The 22889-nt window shown below is 53.5% G+C and overlaps 1 protein-coding gene across 1 annotated transcript; it reads left to right on the forward strand.

The window, feature by feature from the left end:
• Window positions 1-5817: 5817 nt before the first annotated feature.
• Window positions 5818-21750, forward strand: CLU (clusterin). Its single transcript, XM_039531949.1, has 9 exons — window positions 5818-5936; window positions 11560-11684; window positions 13047-13195; window positions 13561-13731; window positions 14276-14729; window positions 18219-18332; window positions 19263-19489; window positions 20441-20622; window positions 21510-21750. Exons 2-9 carry the CDS (start codon window positions 11600-11602, stop codon window positions 21514-21516), a joined length of 1389 nt encoding a protein of 462 aa, XP_039387883.1. The 5' UTR covers window positions 5818-5936; window positions 11560-11599; the 3' UTR covers window positions 21517-21750.
• Window positions 21751-22889: the final 1139 nt, after the last annotated feature.

Consider the following 22889-nt stretch of genomic DNA (forward strand, 5'->3'; position numbering starts at 1 on the left):
AAGTGGTGTGCCAAGTCTTCATTCATTTAAGGTTTCCCGTGCCAGTAAAAGGTTTTGCTTGCCAGACCGGCAGCGCAGGTGGCAGATGGAACCCCAGGCTGGCAGCGGGCTGAGCAGCTCATCCCACTGCTGATCTGCAGTTCCGTAATCCAGGCCGGCAGCAGGCTGAGCGGGGCCGGCGGCTGGGACCCCGGCTGGCAGCAGCATGCCACTAAAAATCAGCCCGCATGCCGCAGGTTGCCGACCCCTGATTTAGATCATGGCATAGAGAGCACACATAAAGTGTGTGGATGATACCAAGCTGGGAGGGGTTGCGAGTGCTTTGGAGGACAGGATTAAAATTCAAAATGATCTGGACAAACTGGAGAAATGGTCTGAAGTAAATAGGATGAAATTCAATAAGGAGAAATGCAAAGTACTCCACTTAGGAAGGAACAATCAGTTGCACACATACAGAATGGGAAATGGCTGCCTAGGAAGGAGCACTGCGGAAAGGGGTCTGGGGGTCATAATGGATCACAAGCTAAATATGAGCCAACAGTGTAACGCTGTTGCAAAAAAACCAAACATCCTTCTGGGATGGATTAGCAGAATTGTTGTAAGCAAGACACAAGAAGTAATTCTTCCACTCTACTCTGTGCTGATAAGGCCTCAGCTGGAGTATTGTGTCCAGTTCTGGGCGCCACATTTCAGGAAAGATTTGGAGAAACTGGAGAAAATCCAGAGAAGAGCAACAAAAACGACTAAAGGTCTAGAAAACATGACCTACGAGGGAAGATTGAAAAAATCTGGTTTATTTAGTCTGGAGAAGAGAGGACTGAGAGGGGACATGATAACAGTTTTCAAGTACATAAAAGGTTTTACAAGGAGAGAGAAAAATTGGTCATCTTAACCTCTGAGGCTAGGACAAGAAGAAATGGGCTTAAATTGCAGAAGGGGGGTTAGAAAGATTTTCCTAAAATCCAACCTGTCAGGGTGGTTAAACACTGGAATAAATTACCTAGGCGGGTTGTGGAAGCTCCATCATTAGCGAATGTTAAGAGCAGGATGGACAAACCCCTCTCAGGGATGGTCTAGATAATACTTAGTCCTGCCACGAGTGCAGGGACTGGACTAGACGACCTCTCAAGGTCCCTTCTAATCGTATGATTCTATAAATTAGGCACCTACATACTGCTGAGGATATGGGCCTCAGACACCTCTCTCCTAGGCCCGAACAAGACCCCACTGACTAATTTTGCCTGATCAATAGCTGCTGCATGATGCCCAAGCTGGGCTGGATTTGAACCCATGACTTAGGGGCATGCGACCCCTAACGGCCCAGGGAGCCATCTCCCAAGAGATGCACGCTTAGCCAACCCCATGACCGAGATCCAGACGCAACCCCAGCTCCCTCAGGAGCCAGGGGAGGCGAGCTGCACTGGAGGAATGGATCCAGTTCTAGGCCTGAGCCGGGGAGTTTACCAGCAGAGTTTCATCCAAGCGTTCCCAGATTCCTGCAGTGTTTGGCCGGAACTCGACTGGATCCTGTACCGCAAAGCACCATTAGACGCCACAGGCCTATACACAGGTGCCATCAGGCCTCACCCGTTTTATAACACAAGCCCCACTCACATGTGGTATTTATGCTAATTAGGGAGGGGTTAGAGCCTCTCTATTCTCTTGGCCCAGTCACTTCACTGCTGGGTTATAACCCAGCTCACTAGCCCAAGGCCAGGCAATGTACAGGCCCCCTAAGGGCACCCTCAAGTTCATGTTTCAGAGTAGCAGCCGTGTTAGTCTGTATCCGCAAAAAGAACAGGCGTACTTGTGGCACCTTAGAGACTAACACATTTATTTTAGCATGAGCTTTCGTGAGCTACAGCTCACTTCTTCGGATGCATAGAATGGAACACACAGACAGGGGATATTTATACATACAGAGAACATGAAAAGGTGGAAGTATGCATACCAACAGGCAGAGTCTAATCAATTGAGATGAGCTATCATCAGCAGGAGGAAAAAAAAACCACTTTTTGAAGTGATAATTAAGATGGCCCATAGAAGGTGTGAGGAGAACTTAACATAGGGAAATAGATTCAATTGGTGTAATGATCCAACCATTCCCAGTCTCTGTTTAGGCCAGTGTTAATTGTATCTAATTTGCATATTAATTCGAGTTCAGCAGTTTCTCTTTGGAGTCTGTTTTTGAAGTTTTTTTGTTGCAAAATGGCCACCTTCACGTCTGTCACTGAGTGGTTAGAGAGGTTGAAGTGTTCTCCCACTGGTTTTTGAATGTTATGATTCCTGATGTCAGATTTGTGTCCATTTATTCTTTTGCGTAGAGACTGTCCGGTTTGGCCAATGTACATGGCAGAGGGGCATTGCTGGCACATGATGGCATATATCACGTTGGTAGATGTGCAGGTGTATGAGCCCCTGATGGCGTGTCTGATGTGATTAGGTCCTATGATGGTGTCACTATATCTACCAACGTGATATATGCCATCATGTGCCAGCAATGCCCCTCTGCCATGTACATTGGCCAAACCAGACAGTCTCTACGCAAAAGAATAAATGGACACAAATCTGACATCAGGAATCATAACATTCAAAAACCAGCAGGAGACACTTCAACCTCTCTAACCACTCAGTGACAGACGTGAAGGTGGCAATTTTGCAACAAAAAAACTTCAAAAACAGACTCCAAAGAGAAACTGCTGAACTTGAATTAATATGCAAACTAGATACTATTAACTGTGGCCTAAACAAAGACTGGGAATGGTTGGGTCATTACACCAATTGAATCTATTTCCCTATGTTAAGTTCTCCTCACACCTTCTATGGGCCATCTTAATTATCACTTCAAAAAGTTTTTTTCCTCCTGCTAACGATAGCTCATCTCAATTGATTAGACTCTGCCTGTTGGTATGCATACTTCCACCTTTTCATGTTCTCTGTATGTATAAATATCCCCTGTCTGTGTGTTCCATTCTATGCATCCAAAGAAGTGAGCTGCAGCTCACGAAAGCTCATGCTGAAATAAATTTGTTAGTCTTTAAGGTGCCACAAGTACGCCTGTTCCTCTAGTTCATGTAAGTCTACCTGTGGGTGGGGGGGGGGTGGGGGTTACATTATGAAATTTACCAACAGCCTCCAACACCCTGAGCCCTCCTGGTCTGGGAAGGTGCCTGAAGCAGGCAGGGCTGAGGGTGGGGCAGGGAGAAAGGGCAGCAGGACTGGAAAAATACATGGTGCAGCAGAGGGATGGGAAGGGTTAAAAAGCCACATGTGCAGCCTCTGAGCATCTGGTGAGCGTCCCCTGTCCACAGCCCTGCCCGGAGTGACAGAAGGGGCAGTTTCCCGCAATCTGCTTGGAAAACCTTCTTGAACAACGACGTTTAAGTCTCTTTGGAGTCCATTGTACTAAATACAAAGGGGGTGTTTACTGTGGGCGAGGATCGTATGTAATCTTGCTGCAGGGGATCAATGGGACGGGAACTCTGGGAAGTGTTCTGAACTTCAAAGGGCTCGACAGTGACGAAAGGGACTCTGGGGACAAAGGGTATCAAATGCCTGGGGAAAATCTAGCAGGAGGCGAATGCAAATGCAAATTTCTGCCTCCAGTTGCAAAACCTCAGGCTTTGAAGCTACCCCCCTGAGCGGGGCTATTGTCTGCGGATTACCTGTTCCTAAAGATCAAAGGTCCAGGTGATATAAAGAAACAGGCCCAGCGGCCCAGCTAAACTGAGTTGAGGCTGTTGCAAACTTGCAAAACGCTGTGGTGGGGCTGGAAGGACTGACTCTTCCCGGAGCCCTGGTTGGAATTGGGGTGATCTTTGGTTAGCACGAGTGTCGGTTCTTTGAGTCTTTTTACTACGTTTTCTTGGTAATGCTTTCACCTTAAGAATAAAGGCACTTGCTTAGAAAGGGCAGGGTGGTCACTTCTAACTGGGGGCAATTGCACTCTTTATGGCCTCTGAAGAGAGTGCAAAGCGCAGACGCTGGGCTGTTTAGGCAGTCTGGCTTGCTGGGGATATCGCAGTGTAGGCAGGGAAGTGTCCAGCCTGGGAAAACCCCCGTCAAGAGGGAGAGAGATGTGGGTCTCCACCCAAGAGAGGTGATGGCTGGGAATTAGAAGCCCAACAGTGGGTGCCTATAAGGGTGAAGTACAGGTGAAATTACCCTGAACTGTGCCTCAGATTCAGATTTTAAGGCCAGAAGGGACCATCATGATCATCTAGTCTGACCTCCTGCACATGGCAGGCCAGAGAACCTCACCCACCCACTCCTGTGATAGACCCAGAACCTCTGGCTGAGTCACTGACGTCCTCAAATCATGAGGTCAAGACTTCCAGAGAATCCACCATTGACACTCATTTAAACCTGCAAGTGACCCGTGCTCACACACAGAGGAAAGAAAAAAAAACCCAATCACTGCCGATCTGACTCCAAATACGGCAATTGGTCAGTCCCTCAGCAAGTCTGCAAGACCCACCAGCCAGACACCTAGGAAAGAATCCTCTGTAGGAACTAAGAGCCCTTTGCATCCAATGGTCCATCTCCAGCCCCTGGGGATTTTTGCTAGCTGCCGCTGATGGGCCACGTGCATTGTAGGCAGTCTCATCATCCCCTCTCCTCCATCCGCTTATCAAGCCGAGTCCTGAAGCCAGTTAGGGTTTGCCCCCATCTCTCCCCTTCGAAGGCTGTTCTAGGACTTCACTCACCTGGGAATGAGCCACCCACCTCCTAAGGGCTGCTGTGCCGCCCCTTCTGTGTCCCTGTCCCCCCGACCTTGTGTCTGTGTGTCATCCCCCCACCCCACCTCTCTCAATACACAAGGGCAGGCAGCAGGGAGGGAGGAGCACAACTTACCTGCTAGCCCCAAGGAGCTAGGATCTGGCTGCACAAGCTGTGGGGAGGGAGATGGGCCGGGGGAGCCATTGGGGACATTTTATGGAGAGGCTATGGGAGGACAGAGGAGAAGGGAGGAGGCCGTGGGTAGAGAAAGAAGGGAAGGGAAGGGAGAAGATGTAGATGGTAGAGAGGCCTGAATGGGTTTGTGGTTAATGGAGGGTGGGCAGGACTCCTGGGTTCTAGTTCCAGCTCTACCACTAACTCTGGGCCTCAGTTTCCCCCTTCCCAAAGGGGGATGCTCTTCCTGACCCATCTGTCGGGGGCGAAGGGGGCTGGAAGAAGGAGCACAGTGTAGCATCGTCCCCAGTAACATACCCCTAGATGGCCAAACGGGCGGAGTCACTGCATGAGACCCCAGAGCTAGACAGAGACCGGCAGCTGGAGACAGGGACTGGGCAGGCAAAGCTGAGCTCTGCAGGGGAGCATGATCAGGCCCTTAATCTCCCCTAAGGCACCTGTGGCAGAAGGGGGTATGTGAGCTCCTAGCTCCCAGCCAGGGGCAGGGTGGGCGAGGAAAGGGGCAGTGACGTGCCTGGGGTTTCCCAGACCAGGGTATGGGGCGGGGCTGCAAGCAGACCCAGTGCCTGTTACAGGGGGGGCCGTGAGCCCCCCAGATCGCTGCTGGCCCCGTGCTGGGCTGGGTGACCCCCAGGGGACTGGGCTGGGGTGGCATGGATGGGGCAGGGCCTCAGGGGCACCCAGTAGTTGGAGCAGACCAAGGCACCCGCCTAGACCCTGGCTTAGGTGGTACCCAGCCAGGAGCGCATTTATGGCGCTGCCAGAGAGTGTGTGGCGGGGAGGGGGGCGCCCCTCACCGCAGCCTCACTCCAGCGGCCCCCTCCAACCTGGGAGCCCCCGGGAGGACGCAGCCCGGCCGTGCGCGGTACAAGGGCGCCCACTGGCTGCCGCCGAGACGCAGGGGCCGGGCCGGCCCCTTTCCAGGCCGTTCTGCGGGCGTGACTCAGAGCGCGGCGCGGGTATAAATACGGTCCCCGCGCTGCAGTCCCCACTTGCGCAGCGCAGGACGCGGAGCCGCAGAGGTGAGCCCCGCAGGGCTGCGCGGGGAGAGCTCGGGGGGCGGGGAGGGCTCGTTTGACCCCCTTGGTTGCGCAAACTGCGCGGCTCGCCTGCAGCTGCCAGTGCGCCCTGCCGGGGCGAGGGGTGTGCGCGCCACGGGCTCCGCAAGGGCCGCCCTGGCCGCCGCGCAAAGCTCCGCAGGCGCGAAGCTGGCGCTGGAGGCTCCGGGTGAGGGGCGCTTCGCGCTTCTCCAGCGTCCGGGGCAGTGCGCGCTCCTGGGGAGGGGAGAGAGACGGGCTAGGGGGTGTGGGGGATCCTGATCCGTCCTGGGTGGATCCATGCAGCGATCCCTAGGGGAAGCCCTGGGGAAGGGACCGGCACACCCCCTTTCCAGCTCAAAGCAGGGGTGGGCTTGCAAGGGCTTTCTCTGACAGAGGGGTGGGTGTAGGCACCAGCGCAGGAAGCAGCCAATGGAGAGGGGTGGCACGTCTGGGTCTTCAGCGACAATTCGGTGGTGGGTCCCTCAGTCCCTCTCGGAGGGAAGGACCGGCTGCCGAATTGCTGCTGAAGAATGAAGTCGGCTCTGGTAACTAAGGTCTGTGCACAGTTTGGTCTGGTGGGTGGAGGCATTTAACTGTCCCCCTCCCAGCTCCCACAATGGTCTCCTTGCAAGCAGCAGTGTCCCCTGTAATTCCACCTTCTCTGCAGGTATGTAACCCAGGAGAATTCTTTAATGGTTTTGAATCCTCATGACCTGAGGTCAGGAGGGAATTCCTACATCTTGGCCAGTCCCTTGGGTGGGAATGGGCTGCCCGTGGATATGTCATACTGGGCTACAGGCCCTAGTGATTTGCCATGTCATGGCCATTTCCAGCTTTTCACTGGCATGTCTTGATTACGAAAGTGAGGTGCTAATAAACAACGTATGGGAGAGAAGGCCTGACTGAGAGAGAGTGATGCAGTTAGTGGCTCTTGGCATTTGGTTGGTTCTTGTCATGAGACCATTGGCCTGGCAAACCTGGGAACGGCCTCCAGGAGTTCCCAATGCCGGATGCTTCAAAGGAAGGCAAAATTAGCCATAGAGCACTGGGCCACTTGTGCAATGCAGTAAGGGAAACCATGTTGCTGCCACTGACTGTTTTATTGCAGGTCTTGTGATAGTTGCTGTTTTCTTTCAAAACCCCAGCGAGTGTCAGCCTGGCTTTCTTTTCAGAGTTCACTTCTAGCTCTCCTAGGTGCAGAGCAGCTTGAAAATGGGACCTTTGCTAGAGGCCTGGAAGGCCAATAAAAAAAAATCCAGCTTTTGTTGTTTGTTTTTTCATCTCCAGATTTTGTTTTAAACTAATCTCTTGGGGCTCTGACTCATGGTATTTAAACATTGGGGAAATAACCACAATGCACCTCACCAATTGAGCAGTGTGTGTGTGTGTGTGTGGGGGGAAATAACCACAATGCACCTGGCTAGTTGCCTAGTGTGGGGGTGGGGAATGCATGGATGTTGGTCAAAACGGGGAGAAGTTCCGTAGCAGCGCCTGGTGCGGGGAGCCTGCGCTGATGGGGAGTGGGAGTTCCAGGTAACGGCAAAAAGCTCTCTGACCACAACACTGTATGGCTATGCCACTGTCTGCCTGTGAAGCGATTGCTCTGTAGGGGGGCCCACAGGGAGTATTGTTCCCCCTCCTAAGCCATATTGAAGATATTTACATGGGACCCATGGAACGCCGAGGTAATGCCCAGGGCTCCAGTCAGGTTGTGCTCCGGGCTTAGATGACAGGCAAGATGAGTCTCCAATCTTATCCTAACCCTGACTTGATGCTGGACAACGTCAGATGAAACCTACCCCCCAGTTCAGCAGGGTTGGGGGGGTCTCTGTTTCACTCAGGACTGCAGCATCAGAGCTGTGCAGGCGAAGGCCACGCCCGGAGGAGTAGGGGGGCTGTGGGTCAGGATTGAGAGGGGGGACATCTACAGAGGTGTCTCAGGGAGCTGAGGGCTGGAATAGCAGGGGGCTGTGGGTCAGGACTGGGGGGGCATCTGCAGCACTGTGGGAGCGCAGGCTGGATTAATGGAGTAGCTTCATTCCTTCACTTTCTACAGCTCTAAATAACCCTGGAGCCCATTGCACCGGACACGTTCTGATCGCCCTGGCTTGCTTTGTGTTTCTTTCCTTGTCCCCCTGTCCAGTCCCCCTTCCCTGGGAGAGCTGCTACTTCCCAGCTACACCCCCGACTCCTACACTTCCCTCTGCCTCCCCCTTGGTTGCCTTGTGGCTCCTGCTGCTCAGCTCCGATCGATCCTGCTGCCTCTGGCCTGAGGGATCTGGTGTCTCTGGCAAGGTCGTTCAGCGTCTTGTTATCGCTTTGGCGTCATTCGCTTGGGCTGGGTCCAGCCCCCACGCAGAGCTGGCGCTGAACCCAGTCTGGGTGCTCCCCCCCTAGGGTGACCAGATGTCCCGATTTTATAGGGACAGTTCTGATTTTTGGGCCTTTTTCTTATATAGGCTCCTATTACCCCCCCACCCCCATCCCGATTTTTCACACTTGCTGTCTGGTCACCCTAGGCCCCCCTTCCCCGGTGCTGCTGGCGAATGGGGTCGCCTGTGCAGCATTTCGCTTGATGAGGGACTCTGCGTTGATTCCTGCTGTTGCCAGATGTGACAGTCCCGAGCCCCTGTCCCTTGTAAAAGCCCCCTATGCCAAAGGCATAATTCAAAGCCTCCCCTGCTGCCTAGGACTGGGAGGGAAGCCCAGGGAGGCAATGACAACGCAGTGAAGTGTGTGCTACCTGCTGACCTGCGAGTGCCATTCAGTGGCTACAACACGGAGCTAGGAGGCAGGAGACCTGTACTCTCACAGCTGTCCACCTGCTAGGCGACCTGTGCCTCAGTTTCCCCAGCCGCTGCATGGGGATCGTGCTACCAGCCCATCTTTGAGATCTGCTGATCAGAGGTCCTGACCATTCACTTTATTTCTGCTGATGGTCTCTGCTGTCCTGGTGTCTGACGCACTTGCCCCTGTTGTATCCGGCAGCGGGCGCTACGCTTGAAGGCAAACCCGCTAGCTGGGCTCTCGCCGGTGGAGGAAAACATTTCATGTTCTCTCCTGGCTGGAAAGCACAGGAAGCTTTGCTTAGGCTCCAGGGGTTCTGTTATGCACCTTGGGCTGCTGGGCTTGCAATCTGGCTGGATTTGGGGTGTACCAAAGCGAGGGCTGAGTGATGCTCTGAGCCTGCATCCCGCACGGCTGTAGTGAATTGGAGACGGCAGAGATCGGCCTCTGCGGATCAGTTTTTTTCTCCTACTTTATTCTCTAGCTTCTGGCAGGATTTGACTGAGCTGCTCGCTAACACTGCGGGTGAGAAATCTGAGGCAGCCTGGCCCCAGACTCCCCAAGCCCATGCCAACTGCGCTGTGATTCACTGACCTGTCGGGAAAGAGCCCGGCCCCCAAAGCAGTGCTGGAACTGGTTGTCCTCCAGCTGCTCGCAACATGGGCTGGGGGCTCTTATGTAAGATCTTCCAATTGCTGCACAATAGAGACGTTCCCAGACATCAAGTGTTGGCATCCGCTCCCGGCCTGTGTTCAGGGCTGCGGTAGCCACCCCCCGGCCAGAAATTCATGGGCATTTGGGTCACAGTAGGGACACCGGGGCCTTGTGCATGTATAAATAAGCAGATAACCGTGGTGGGGGTTGAGTCATTAGAATGACTCATAGCTCATTTTTCTCCTGTGGTTTTTTGTTTTGGTTCTCGGGGCAAAGCTCTGCTAAGCCATCCTAATTCTGAGCTCCAGCATGGCTCGCTTGTGGCTGGAGCAGTCACTGTTCAGTCCTCGTTTATTCAGTCCTCTTGCTTTGAGATCTGTGGGTTCACTCGAATCCGGGACTCCTGGGGTGCAGACCCTACTCTGCCTGTGGCCAAAGAGCAGTCTCCCCTGAGCCCAGAACAGCCCTGCTCCCCCCGAGCATTACTCCATGTCCCCAGTCCAGCCACCCACCCCAGCAAGTCTCTGTGGCTCGGATAAAGCTAGAGATGGCGCTGGATCCAAACACCTCACGCTGCTGAGCACTCAGAATCTAGATCTTATTTTTCCAGCTTGCTGGTATCCAAATCCCTCCCCAAAGGGTCACTAGCAGGATAGAACCTGGGACCTTCAGCACAAAGAACGTGGACCTTGAGCTAAATGAGTAACTCCATGAGCTGTAGCAGTAGTAGGCTCTTACCTCCAGGGCTGGTCCACACAGAGGCTATCAGACGCTGAACCAGTGGGTTGGACAATCACTTCAATAAGTGGACTTATCCGGGGTCAGTGCTGGGCATAGCCACAGTGCTAGAGGGATAAACGCGCTGCTGTAATGTCTAGCACTTAGGAAAGGCCTGAGGCTTTCATGGTGCTTCCCAAACACCTGTGTGAGGTAAACTTTCTGCCTTCCACTGTCGTGTGGGGATAAGGGACATGCCCATGGCCGTGACAGGAGCCTGGGTCAGAGCAGAAGTTAGAGCTTAGTTCTTCCTGGCTCCCAGGCCTCTGGTCAGGCTGGTGGAGTTTGGCTCTCTTGTTAAATCCCAGACCATTTTTAGCCCCGTTTCTTGAATGCATTTTTCTCTCTCTCTCTCTCGGGCAGCTGGGCTGGAGCAGCCTGTTGTACTCACTTAGCTGCAACGCAAGGGCTGAAGCTGTCAATAGAACTAGTCACCGTCCAGTGTTAAACCAGGCTGGGGGGTTGCTGTATAGAGATGTCAGCCTGCTTAGCACCCTGGCAAACCCACCAGTAATTGTTTTTAAAACCTTCTATTCAAGATCTAGAGAAGCCTTTGAAATGTCAAGTATCGAGTCAGGCTTTCGTTTGAACAACGTCCCTTGTTCCTTTTACCTGGAGACCATTTTTAGAAGGAAAAGCCCCCAGTTCTGCAGTCTTTGCCCGTATCAGATGCTGATCGCGCCCATGGCAGATGGTGGTTGGGACACATCTGGAGGGGGCAATCTCAGCTGGGTTGCTCTCTGGCCTGTTCTGGCCAGGACATCCCTCAGGGTGAGGCTGAAGGGGGCCTAGGGGATGGCGGGGTGCCAGTCGGGATGGGGACGCTTGCTGGAGTAGCTGGTCTGTTCTTATTTTTTCTTTTCTTTTGTACTTTTTGCCATTCAACTATTTTTCTTTTAATCACAGAATCTCAGGGTTGGAAGGGACCTCAGGAGGTATCTAGTCCAACCCCCTGCTCAAAGCAGGACCAAACCCAACTAAGTCATCCCAGCCAGGGCTTTGTCAAGCCTGACCAAAAGCTTTAAGGACCCCAAAAGCGAGTGATGGGCAGAACAGCCCATCCCCCCCTCACTATTTTGTCCGTGAATTAGGCCTAATCTCCGACGTACTGATTTCTGGCTCTAGGTCCTGTTTGCTAACCAGCATAGTTGCAACGCTGTCCTTGAATCAGATCAACTGGCCTTTTGGTTTAGATTCATTCAGTCTCTCTGTCTCCTTGGCCCTTGGCCCGGCACCACTTGTCCTTTGAGGCTATTGTAACATCCTAGGAGCGTCCACATACTTGTGACAGCTTGAGCTCCTGTGTGGGTAGATGTAGGCCCCGTGGGTTCAATGTGCCTTCGGCCTGGGGGAACCTGTCTGATTTCTCCTCCTCTCTGTCTTTCAGGCCTGCACACAACCTTGGAGTTTGCTAGGGGGTGAGGAAGATGACGCTGCTGCTGCTCTCCTTGCTGGGGCTCCTGCTGTCCTGGGAGGAAGGCCAGGCCCTGGTTCCTCCCAATGAATTGCAACGTAAGTGGCGGTGGGGAGGCTCCGTGCGCCGGGGTGGAAACTCCCCGGGTGGCTGGGGCTGGTGGGATCGGCACATGCAGAGTAATATGGGTTACACAGCGCCACGGACAGCATGAAGCTCTGCTGCAGGGCCAGGCAGGCTGTTACAGGGATGAGTTTATCCGATTTGTGACCTGTGCTTCAGCTGACAGGTGCCTCACCAGCCACTGACTACGGCTGTTACTCAGGCTTTGCTGCTAGGGGTTGCTTCTAGAACCCCCCCAGAAAGCGGATCTATTTATCTATGGCTCCCATCGCCATTGTACTGACCACCTGTAAGAGTCAGGGGAGCAGCATGTGTATGAGGGGCTAAATCAGGGTGTGGGACCCCAGTGTTTGTGTGGGACGAGCAGGGGAGGGAGCTAGGCTGATGTGGGTTTAGATCTGAAATGTGGCAAACCTCCAGGCCTTTGGCTGAGTTTCTCTTTGGATTAGGCTGGAAAGAACCTAGAAACCGGGTGCAAGAGCCCCCAGGAACCAAAACAAAAGGTCTGGGACGGACCCAGTCAGTTTACTGAAGGCCGTGGTGGATTCTCTGTCGGTGATTTTGATTTAACAAAAAAAAGACTGGATGTTTTTCTTAAAGCTCTGCTCTGGGAATTATTGAGGGGCAGTTCTCTCTCCTGTGCTGTATAGGAGATCACAATGGTCCCTTCTGGCCTGGGGATCTATGAATCTGTGGTCCAAACCCCTGAGGCCAGGACCCCAAGCCCTGGGGAAATCTGGATCTGGGGCAGGTGGTGTGGATCAGGCCCATCTAAACAAACTACCCCCCCCCCCCAAAGTTCCTGGCATCAGGAGTGTCATGGGTCCAAGCCAGGTGCTTGCATCATGAGATCATGTCTCCCACAGCTCCCCACCGGGTGACACTGCAAAGTATCGACTCTTCAGGGTTCGCTAGGTAGGGTCCTGCAGAAAATGGTGCACCCGAGTAGCAGACCTGAGAGAAGGCTGCTGCAGCTCAGAGGGGAGTGGGTTCAGGGGGACTGGGTGAGATCAGTCTTTACTCTAAATCTTTGGCACCGGAATTCAGTTGTTGTTGGCTACCTCCCTCTGGCTTGGTCCCAGCCCAAATCTAAGCAAGGTTCAGGCCTCAAAGGCCTGAGAATGGAGCTGGGCAAATAAGTTTTGTGTGAAATTTCAGCTGAATTGGATTTGACCCTTTTTTTGGGCAAATAGGCTTTGGAGACACCAATATTTGGGTGGGGAAGATGGTGTTTGTGGAGTCTGGGCGGCCATCTTGGAAGAGGTGTCCTCAGCTGAAGGCCATCTTAGCATAGCTCTCCTGAGGCAATTAACGTCTCTCCCCCCGCCCCCCTTCAGAAATGTCTGTAACTGGGAGCAAATACATAGACACCGAGATCGAGAACGCCATCAACGGGGTGAAGCAGATGAAAAGCCTCATGGACAAAACCAGCAAAGACCACCAGGAGATCCTGACCACACTGGAGAAGACCAAGCAGAAGAAAGAGGTGAGTAAATGGCAGGAACGCAGGCAGGGGAACCAATGGGAGAACGTCCCTGTAAAGCTTTTCGCTGAATCTCACCACGATTTGGGCCACGGGGCTGACGCTCATGTGGAACAAGGCAAAATGGCTGTGTCACTTGTCCTCTCTGCGTTGGGAGCTTGGGGACAATCTCTAATGAATCCACAGCCCCCCTGAGGTTCCGGTGGTGGGCTTCCCATGCTAGCCAGCAGCAACTTCCTATCAAGAGTGGGGCTAGAACTCTGATTCTCCTGTTCTAAAGACCCAGGCTCCTGCTTTTCGAGCTAAGGGAGAATCCCCATTAGTGGCCCAGCCCCTCACAGTCCTGGTTTTAATGCATTTGCTTCCAGCAAGCCATGCAACTAGCCAAGGAAACGGAGAAGAAGCTGACTGAGAAGCCGGATGTGTGCAATGAGACCATGCTGGCCCTGTGGGAGGAATGCAAGCCTTGCCTGAAGCAGACCTGCATGAGGTTCTATTCCAGGACGTGCAGGAGCGGCTCGGGCCTGGTTGGCCGGCAGGTGAGTGAGCTGTTTGGTCTAGGTCCGTCTCTGGCACTGGGCATCGTGGTATAGGAGAGCCAGGACCTCTTTCCGCCAGGGTGTGGGATGCTGTGAAAGATCAGCAGGGCTTGTACGGGAGAGTGGGCCAGCACATGAACTAGGTGATGTGGCTGAGGACGGAGCCTGTAGGGCTCCCTGGCACCAGGAGACCCATGTGCCAGTGCTTTCTTGGTAGATTTCTTCAATGGCTCCAACTCTGAGATGAACAGAAGGCACCGGGCGGGGGAGGGCTCTAGCCTTGATTGTCTCTCAGCCGCTGGAGAGCCAACAGGAATTAGCTGGCAGCCATTGTCCACCACATCATCCATATGGAGCGTGGGTCTGCAGCACATGTTCCCGGTGGTCCGTAGCCGTCACCGACTCGGCCCAGTTGAGGCCGGTAGGGAGCGGGTCTCCCTGCGATGCAGCAGCGTGGGCCCCAGTGCTGTGTAGGGTGGGGGGTGGGTGGGTCTGCGGCAGCCTGCCCAGCTCACCGGGTCCTGTCCCTGCCTTGCTCTGGTAGCTGGAGGAGTTCCTGAACCGCTCCTCCCCCGTCTCCATCTGGGTGAACGGCGAGCGCATCGACTCCCTGCTGCAGGAGGACCAGCAGCAGGGCCGCTGGCTGGAGGACCTGGAGGAGCGCTACAGCCTGGTGGAGGACAGCGTGGACGACCTGTTCCAGGAGAGCACGCGGGCCTACGGCCACATGGGCCCGTTCTTCCGCATGCCCTTTGGGGGGGGCTCCCGCAGGGCCATGCATGCCCCCTTCCGCTTCCGCTTCCCCTACTCAAATGCCAGGGTGGTCCGGGACACGCACCCCTTCTTCTCCCCACCCCGTCACCACGGCTTCCACCGCCTCTTCGAGCCGCTCTTCGAGATGACCCAGCGCATGTTCGAGGGAGCCCAGAAGGCCATGGAGCGGGATGGCCAGTGGTTCGAAGGCAGCCAGGACCCTCTGCTGGGAGGCTCCACCACAGGTGGGGGATATTCAGGGGCCTCTAGGGGCAGATTCAGCAGAGCTGGTGGGTGGTAATGACTAGCGTGTGCCTGGGGGCAGGGCCCTGGCTCTGGTCACCGGGGGGAGTCCAGAAGGAATTGAGATGACTTATCCAGCACTATCCTTGTGCCCAAGGCACTTTTATAAACAGGGAGGGTGGTTAACCCTTGGAACAGCCCATCTAGGGATGGGGGCAGGAGGATTCATCACCACTGGCCATTTTTAAATCAAGATGGGATGTTCTTCTAAAAGATCTGCTCTAGTTCAGACCGGAACTAACTCAACTAACTACATCTTTGATAGGATAATGAGCCTTGTGGGTAAGGGAGAAGCAGTGGATGTGGTATACCTGGACTTTAGTAAGGCATTTGATACAGTCTCGCATGATATTCTTCTCAATAAACTAGGCAAATACAACTTAGATGGCGCTACTATAAGGTGGGTGCATAACTGGCTGGATAACAGTACTCAGAGTAGTTATTAACGGTTCCCAATCCAGCTGGAAAGGTAGAACAAGTGGGGTTCCGCAGGGGTCTGTTTTGGGACCGGCTCTGTTCAATGCCTTCATCAACGACTTGGATGTTGGCACAGAAAGTTCGCTTATTAAGTTTGCAGATGATACCAAACTGGGAGGGATTGCAACTGCTTTGGAGGACAGGGTCATAGTTCAAAATGATCAGGACAAACTGGAGAAATGGTCTGAGGTAAACAGGATGAAGTTTAATAAAGACAAATGCAAAGTGCTCCACTTAGGAAGGAACAATCAGTTTCACACATACAGAATGGGAAGAGACTGTCTAGGAAGGAGTATGGTGGAAAGGGATCTAGGGGTTATAGTGGACCACAAGCTAAATATGAGTCAACAGTGTGATGCTGTTGCAAAAAAAGCAAACGTGATTCTGGGATGCGTTAACAGGTGTGTTGTGAGCAAGACACGAGGTCATTCTTCCACTCTACTCTGTGCTGGTTAGGCCTCAACTGGAGTATTGTGTCCAGTTCTGGGCACCGCATTTCAAGAAAGATGTGGAGAAATTGGAGAGGGTCCAGAGAAGAGCAACAAGAATGATTAAAGGTCTTGAGAACATGACCTATGAAGGAAGGCTGAAAGAACTGGGTTTGTTTAGTTTGGAAAAGAGAAGACTGCGAGGGGACATGAGAGCAGTTTTCAGGTGTCTAAAAGGGTGTCATCAGGAGGAGGGAGAAAACTTGTTCCCCTTCCCCTCTAAGGATGGAACAAGAAGCAATGGGCTTAAACTGCAGCAAGGGAGGTTTAGGTTGGACATTAGGAAAAAGTTCCTAACTGTCAGGGTGGTTAAACACTGGAATAAATTGCCTAGGGAGGTTGTGGAATCTCCATCTCTGGAGATATTTAAGAGTAGGTTAGATAAATGTCTATCTGGGATGGTCTAGACAGTATTTGGTCCTGCCATGAGGGCAGGGGACTGGACTCGATGACCTCTTGAGGTCCCTTCCAGTCCTAGAACCTATGAATCAGGGCAGTCCCATGGCCTGTGTAGACAGGAGGTCAGAGTAGGTGATAACAGTGGTTCCTTCTGGCCTTAATCTGTGGTGTCTTCCCCCCCTCTGTCCTCCCAGAGAAGGGCTCCTCCCTGGGGACAGACAGTCTGGTTCACATAGCTGGCCCCCCAGCTGGCTGCCTTGGCAGGGCCCAAAGTACAGCTAGTGGGAAACTTTGCAACCAAATGTTTGGGTTCAGCGAAGGGGAGAGGGGACTTTCTATGTTGATTTTAGCAAAGTTTTGTTTAAAAACTATTGGGGGGGGGGGTGGAGGATTCAAGGAAGGGTTTTGCCGCAGTTGGTCAAAACATTCCGTCCTGATGCTTTCTGGTTGGGATGTTTTGACTTGTCTTGAAATTTGTTTATATTCTGTATTCTTTCTTCCCCCTTCTCTTCTCTCCCCCCCCCCCCAAAAAAAAGAAAAGTCTAAATTGACCCCAAACTAATCTAATTTAATTTTTTATTTTGGAAAAATTCCATTTCAAGGGAAACTTCGAACAAAGTTTTTTGTTTGTGTTTGTTTTGTCTTGGGTTGGAGGAAAACCAAGAAATGTTGAAATCCTGGAATTTCCCGCAATATGGAATGTCCAGTTTCCACCCAGCTCCAGTCTCTGGACTGAGCGAGCCCAAGACTGAGTCCCCCCCCCCACCCCAATCCTGTTTCTTCCCCCCTGATCCTGTTATACTTTCAGCAATGGTCAAAGCAGACTGAAACTGCAGGGGAGCTGCAGCATCCAAGTTTGCTCTCAACTGCTGTTAACAAAGGAGGGGGAGCCATCTTCCCCCCCCCCCCCCTGCTCTGATCCCTGGATTTATTTTGCAAGGCAGCAGCTCTCATGGAATGAAAAGGACACTGGTTAGCTTCCTGCTGAGCAGTGGGGTGGCCATTCTGGTTCAAAGCGCCATTCGGGGAAACCGCACGAGCCGCCCCCAGATTCAGTGACGGAGGTTTGCTCTTGTGATCTGAGCACAGGGTGGCAAGCGGGGGGGATGCTGGCTTCTGCTCCAGCACTGGGCGAGTTGTTTTGTCTCTGCCTCGTGTTCCCTAGCCATAGAGTGGGTCTGACTCTGACAAATCCATGGCTGCGTAGGGCTCCGAGATTCTCTATGCTGCACTCGGGAAGTTTAGCAGCAAAGCTAGAACCCAGAGCCTCGCGCTCCTGATAAAACCCAGGCCCTGGCCATTTGAGCTAAAGGAGACGCTCGTAGCAGTGCAAGGCCTGGGACACACAGATGGAGTTCTGATTCTGTCCAGTAGAGGGCAGTGCTGGTCGTCTCACCTCCCTCACAGGGGTGGGCGAAACTTGATTAGTTAATGTATTAACACTTCAGACTATTAACAATCCCACTGGAATTATGTGTATATGTCTTCCCTCCAGGAGCCAGGCGGTGATGTGTTGCCTCATCCTGGCTTGGCTTGAAAGCAATCACAGGAGCATTTTCAAGCCTTGTAGAATAAATACATGTCAGAGTCAGGGAATTATGGCAAAAGCAATGAGAAGCTTATTTGCACTCCTCAGTAGGTGATTCACAAGCTCTTGAATCATTTGCCAGGCTTAATAGGAATAACAGGACAGACTATAAACCTTAAATTCTTGTGCAGGTGTCTTAGGGATAGCTGTTAATTAAAAGACTCCAGGGTCTGGTTAATTACGATATTTCCCTGGTTCTGAATGGCTGCAGTATTCTGTTTCCCATCCTGAGCTGTTGTGCAGAGTTGCTGTGCTCTGTCAAACAGCTGCCACACTCCACCCCAGAAGCAGCCGCATTTCAGTGGGGCGGGAAGGCTTTACTGTCTACATGACTAGTACTTTGTAAAGAGCATTGGAGTGCAAGGTGCTGTACGAATGCACGAGAGCTGGTGCATCTGGCAGTGTCGGGTGGTTTTGCCTGTGCTGAGAAGTAAAGCTATACCGCTGTGGTGTGTCTCCTCCCTCTCTCATCCCCTCAGAGACTCGCAACTCCAGCGACGACCGCATGGTGTGCCGGGAAATCCGCCGCAATTCTGCTGGCTGCCTGAAGATGAAGGATAAGTGTGAAAAATGCCAGGAAATTCTGTCTGTAGGTGAGCGAAGGAGACGCAGTATAACCAGGGGCTGGTAACAGCCTGTAGTTTCATAGATAAACACACCAGAGGGGAAGTAGAACCTGCGTCCTCTAGTTCCATCCCTGCCTGGTGAACGCCTTTCACTGGCACTGGGGCAAATGGGGTCTTCTCTAGATGTGATTTCCCCTTTTCCCCCAGCAGGGGGCAGTGTTGCATCTCTTCTCCCCCCCCCTCCCCTCCTTATGAATTTTGTGTTCCTAGATTAGGCAGTTTCGGTGCAGAATATCCCACGTTTCAGTACCGCTCCAGTATCTTCGGCTTCAATGTGTAACCAACATTTAGGCCCACACCAGATCCAGGACCAGGTTCTCAGTGGTGTAAACTGGCACAGCTCCATGGGAGTCAGGCCAAAATCGATAACACCTCAGAGCTGGCCCTAGAGCTCAGTTACCGCCCACGTGTAACATGGAGGGGGATGGAAGGGGAGACCACCTGCACCAGGCCCTCAGGCCTCAATCTGAGCAGCCTGTGGTTCTCAGAGCAGGTGGCGGCTGGTTGGCTGCAGGTTTAGTGATGGGGTGCGAGTGGACTCGGGTGATGACCACATGCTGTTAACCTCCCCACCCCGAGTTAGCCAGCAGGGCTGGAGGGCTTGGTGCTGTTAGGGGAGACGTTCTCATGTCCTAACACCAGTAGTGGCACTGGTTGGTTTGGCTTTGCTGGTGGAGAAACCGAGGGCTGACAAAGCCAAGGAGCCAAAGTCCCACTCGATCCCTTGGGGATTTGAGGGGGGGGGGGTGTCTCCACAGGGTTTAGATCCACTGGCAGGGCAATGGGCAGGGACCCAGGTGTCCTGCTGCCCTCCTGCTTTCAGGGATCCTGGCAAGGTCATCTTTGACCCCTTCTTGTGTTTATAATGCCCTCTTCTCCTCCTCCCCCGGGCTGAAGACTGCTCCCAGACAGACCCGGCCCAGGCCCAGCTGCGGGAGCAGTTTGAGGACGCCCTGCGCCTGGCGGAGCGCTTCACCCGCAAGTATGACGAGCTGCTGAGGACCTTCCAGGAGGAGATGCTCAACACCTCCAGCCTCCTGGACCAGCTCAACAAGCAGTTTGGCTGGGTGTCCCGCCTGGCCAACCTCACCCAGAAAGGCGATGGCATGCTGCAGGTCACCACGGTGGGTCCCCACTTCCCTTCCTGCGCTGCCTAGGGGGCACCAAGATGGAGCCATGGGCTACCAAGATCTGATTCCCACGCTGTCCGCTGATTTCCCTCCGCTGGCCCATGGGGCACTTCCTGTTGGTGTCCGGAGAGCCGGTGGGCATGTGACACTCACTCTTTGTCACAAAGAGCCTGGACTGGAGGCAGCTGATGGCCAGGAGGGACCAGCTGTGGGGCAGAGCAGGGGGCTGGGAGATGCTCCCCAGAGGAGCAGGGGGAGAGGGGAATGGGGCAGCATGGGCTGGGGAGGAGTGGGGTGGCAGCATGCTCTGGACTAGGGGGCAGGGTGGCTCATTGGAGCCTGGCATTGGGTGCCACCCAAATGGCACCAGCTGGTGCCACCCAGATGAATGAGGCATCAAAGCCTGTTGGGGAAACAGACATCTGAGTGGCTCTGCTGCCAAGACTGGCCCATTCCCCACAGCCCCACCCCATGGATCCTGTGTCACGATGCCCATGCGTCCAGCTGGGCATGGAGCTCTTGAGTTCGGCTCAGCTGCAAATGTTTGCCCCCCCCCTTCCCTCCCTGGAATAGCAGAGAGCCGGGAAGAGGCAAAGTGGGTCAGGAGCGGGATGTGTATAATTGGGCTATTATCTCCAGGACAAAAGTGCTTCTCTGCCCTGACAGCCTCACACAAGCCTTTGAGCTGCACAGGGGCAGCTGCGGGCAGGGGCACCGCTGGGTCACTCAGGGCTGCTGCCGCCGGCCCAGTGAACAGAGTCCACCATGCTTCAGGGGCTCCAGGCTGCAGGTCAGGAGTGAGGGGTCCTGGTGGAGCTCGGGGCTGGACTGGCAGGGATGGGATTCAAGGGCACCAGCAGAGCTCCCAAGTTGCCCCTCCCCTGGTGCCGGATGCCTAAAGCCCTGGGTCTGTGCTAACAGGCTTCTTCCCGCTTCCGCTCCTAGGTGCTTTCCAAGACCCCCAACCGCAAGGATTCCTCCAGCCCTTCTGACACCCAGGTGACCGTGCAGCTCTTCGACTCAGATCCGCTGTCCCTGACTGTGCCGGGCGAGATCCCCTGGGATGACCCCAAGTTCATGGAGGTGGTGGCAGACGAGGCTCTGAAGCGCTACAAGCAGAATACCATGTGAGTTCGCAGCCGCGGCACGTAGGCCATGGTGCTTTGGGGTGTTAGCTCGTCAGAGCTCATAAGCTAAGCAGGGTCAGACTTCCTCTCCCCTAAACTCCTTCCCCCAGTCTCAACAGCTAGAGGCGGCTGCTTCTCCCATTCCCACCCTATGTTGTGTAGTGCTGTGTTCCACTCCAGAAATGGCTGCATTTCAGTGGCAAGTGGGCAGAGGTTTGCAACTGTTAGGTTCATAAATGACCATGGGATGGAAAGGGCCAGAGAGATGACCAATTGCCATCAAAAGGAACCCTGCTCATCCCCTGAAGTGCTCTGATCCAACCTCCCCCCTTACTCAGGCTGGGTTATATTATTCTTTGTATCTGGCACTGCACAAACCCACTAAGACCATCCCCACCCTAAAGAGCTCATGCTCTAAACAGACCAGACACAAGATGAGGGGGAAGGAAGGAACTATTCTGCTTTGCAGCTGGGGAAACTGAGGCAGACTCAATGACTTGCCCATAGATTCATGGGACCTTGAGAGGTCTAGTCCAGTCCCCCTGCACTCATGGCAGGACTAAGCTTTATCAGACTATCCCTGACAGGTGTCTGTCACACCTGCTCTTAAAACCCTCCAATGACTGAGATTTTTACAATTTATTCCTGGGCAATTTATTTCAGTGCTTAGCTATGCAGCCTGTAGCAGAATTGGGATTTAAACCTAGGGCTGAGCCCCAGACTAGGGCCTTTATCACCAGGCCAGCTCTCCTCTGAGGAGGATCTCCTCAGGGCAGCAATCTGATTTCCTTAGCCCTTTCCTGGCCCCATGCCACCCTACACCCCGCTCCGCTGCCCCATAACCTGTGCTGTGCTAAACTCCATGCACTGTCTCTTCTTGCCACCAGCGAGTGACGCCCTCGTCTGCCCTGAGCCTCCGTCTTGTCTTCGGAAGAGAGAAGCCATAGCCTTCAGCACCGCCCTTCTCCATGCTGCATAGACCCCCTAGCGCTGCGGAGGAGCCCGCGGCCTGGCACGCAGCCCTGATTCGCTGTCTGCACTAGTAGGTTAAACACTGTACTGCCTGCACTTTGCTGCTGGGTTGTAGGGACCCAAAAGGGGAAATAAAACTAGATCTGACGCGGAGAAGCTGCCTGGCTTGGTGCAGTTTATTGGCTTGGCCTCGGTGATCAAAAAGGCACAAGGAGCAGGTGGGTGAAGGGGAAACATGGTGATTCTGTAGTGGCTGAAGGAGGCTGCAGGGTGGGCTCTACAGGGCATTCCAACCCCCGGTCCATATCAGTGTGGTCATTATTCCAACATATGGGCCATGCTCTCTGCCCAGATCTATCACATCTTCCACATGCAGCACTCCCTGTAGGTGGGTTGCAGACAGGAACCCAGCATGGGGCCTGTGCATTTGAAAAGCACAAGCCTGCAGTGCTAGAGCTCCACCAACCGCAGGCAGCAGCATCAGATGTGGGCCCTCAAGGCCCGAGCTAGGAGCCCCCCTGTGGCACAGAGAAGCCCTGACGTAGCATATTCATGGGCACCGCAGCAGCCCTGCTGGGGGTGGGTGGAGTGCTGGCTAGGACAGCTCTCTAAAATCCCCCCCGCCCCCGCCACCTGAACACTCTCTGGGGCTGGCTCCAGCCAGGGGCTGTCACCCTGTGACGGAGCGATTCTGGCGGGACCCAACTGAGGTGCCAAATCAGGACCAATTGCTCAAACAGGGCAGTTACAGCCCTAGGCTGGGGTTTTTCCACCTCTAAGACAAACCAAACCAGCCAGACAAAGAGGACTTCAGTCTCACCCCACTGGCTAACCACAAGTCACACAAGCAATTCCCTTAGACACTCCAGTCTCCCAGTATCACCACCAGTGCACTCGTCCTGGGGATGAATGGTTATGAAAACCAACACCCCGATAAAGAAAAAGGTTCCCTCGATCCCAAAGGACCAAGCCCCAGACCCAGGTCAATATACACATCAGATCTTACCCACAAATCACGCTGTTGCCAACCCTTTAGAATCTAAAATCTAAAGATTTATTTACAAAGGGAAAAAGGTAGAGATGAGAGGTAGAATTGGTTAAATGGAATCAATTACATATAGTAATGGTAAAGTTCTTAGTTCAGGCTTGCAGCAGTGCTGGAGTAAACTGCAGGTTCAAATTAAGTCTCTCGAACATCCCCCGCTGGGATGGGTCATTCAGTCCTTTGTGCAGAGCTTCAGCCTGTAGCAAAGTCCCTCCAGAGGTCAGAAGCAGGGTTGAAGACCAGATGGAGA

This window comes from Mauremys reevesii, linkage group 3 (genome assembly GCF_016161935.1).
Source record: "Mauremys reevesii isolate NIE-2019 linkage group 3, ASM1616193v1, whole genome shotgun sequence".
NCBI lineage: Eukaryota > Metazoa > Chordata > Testudines > Geoemydidae > Mauremys > Mauremys reevesii.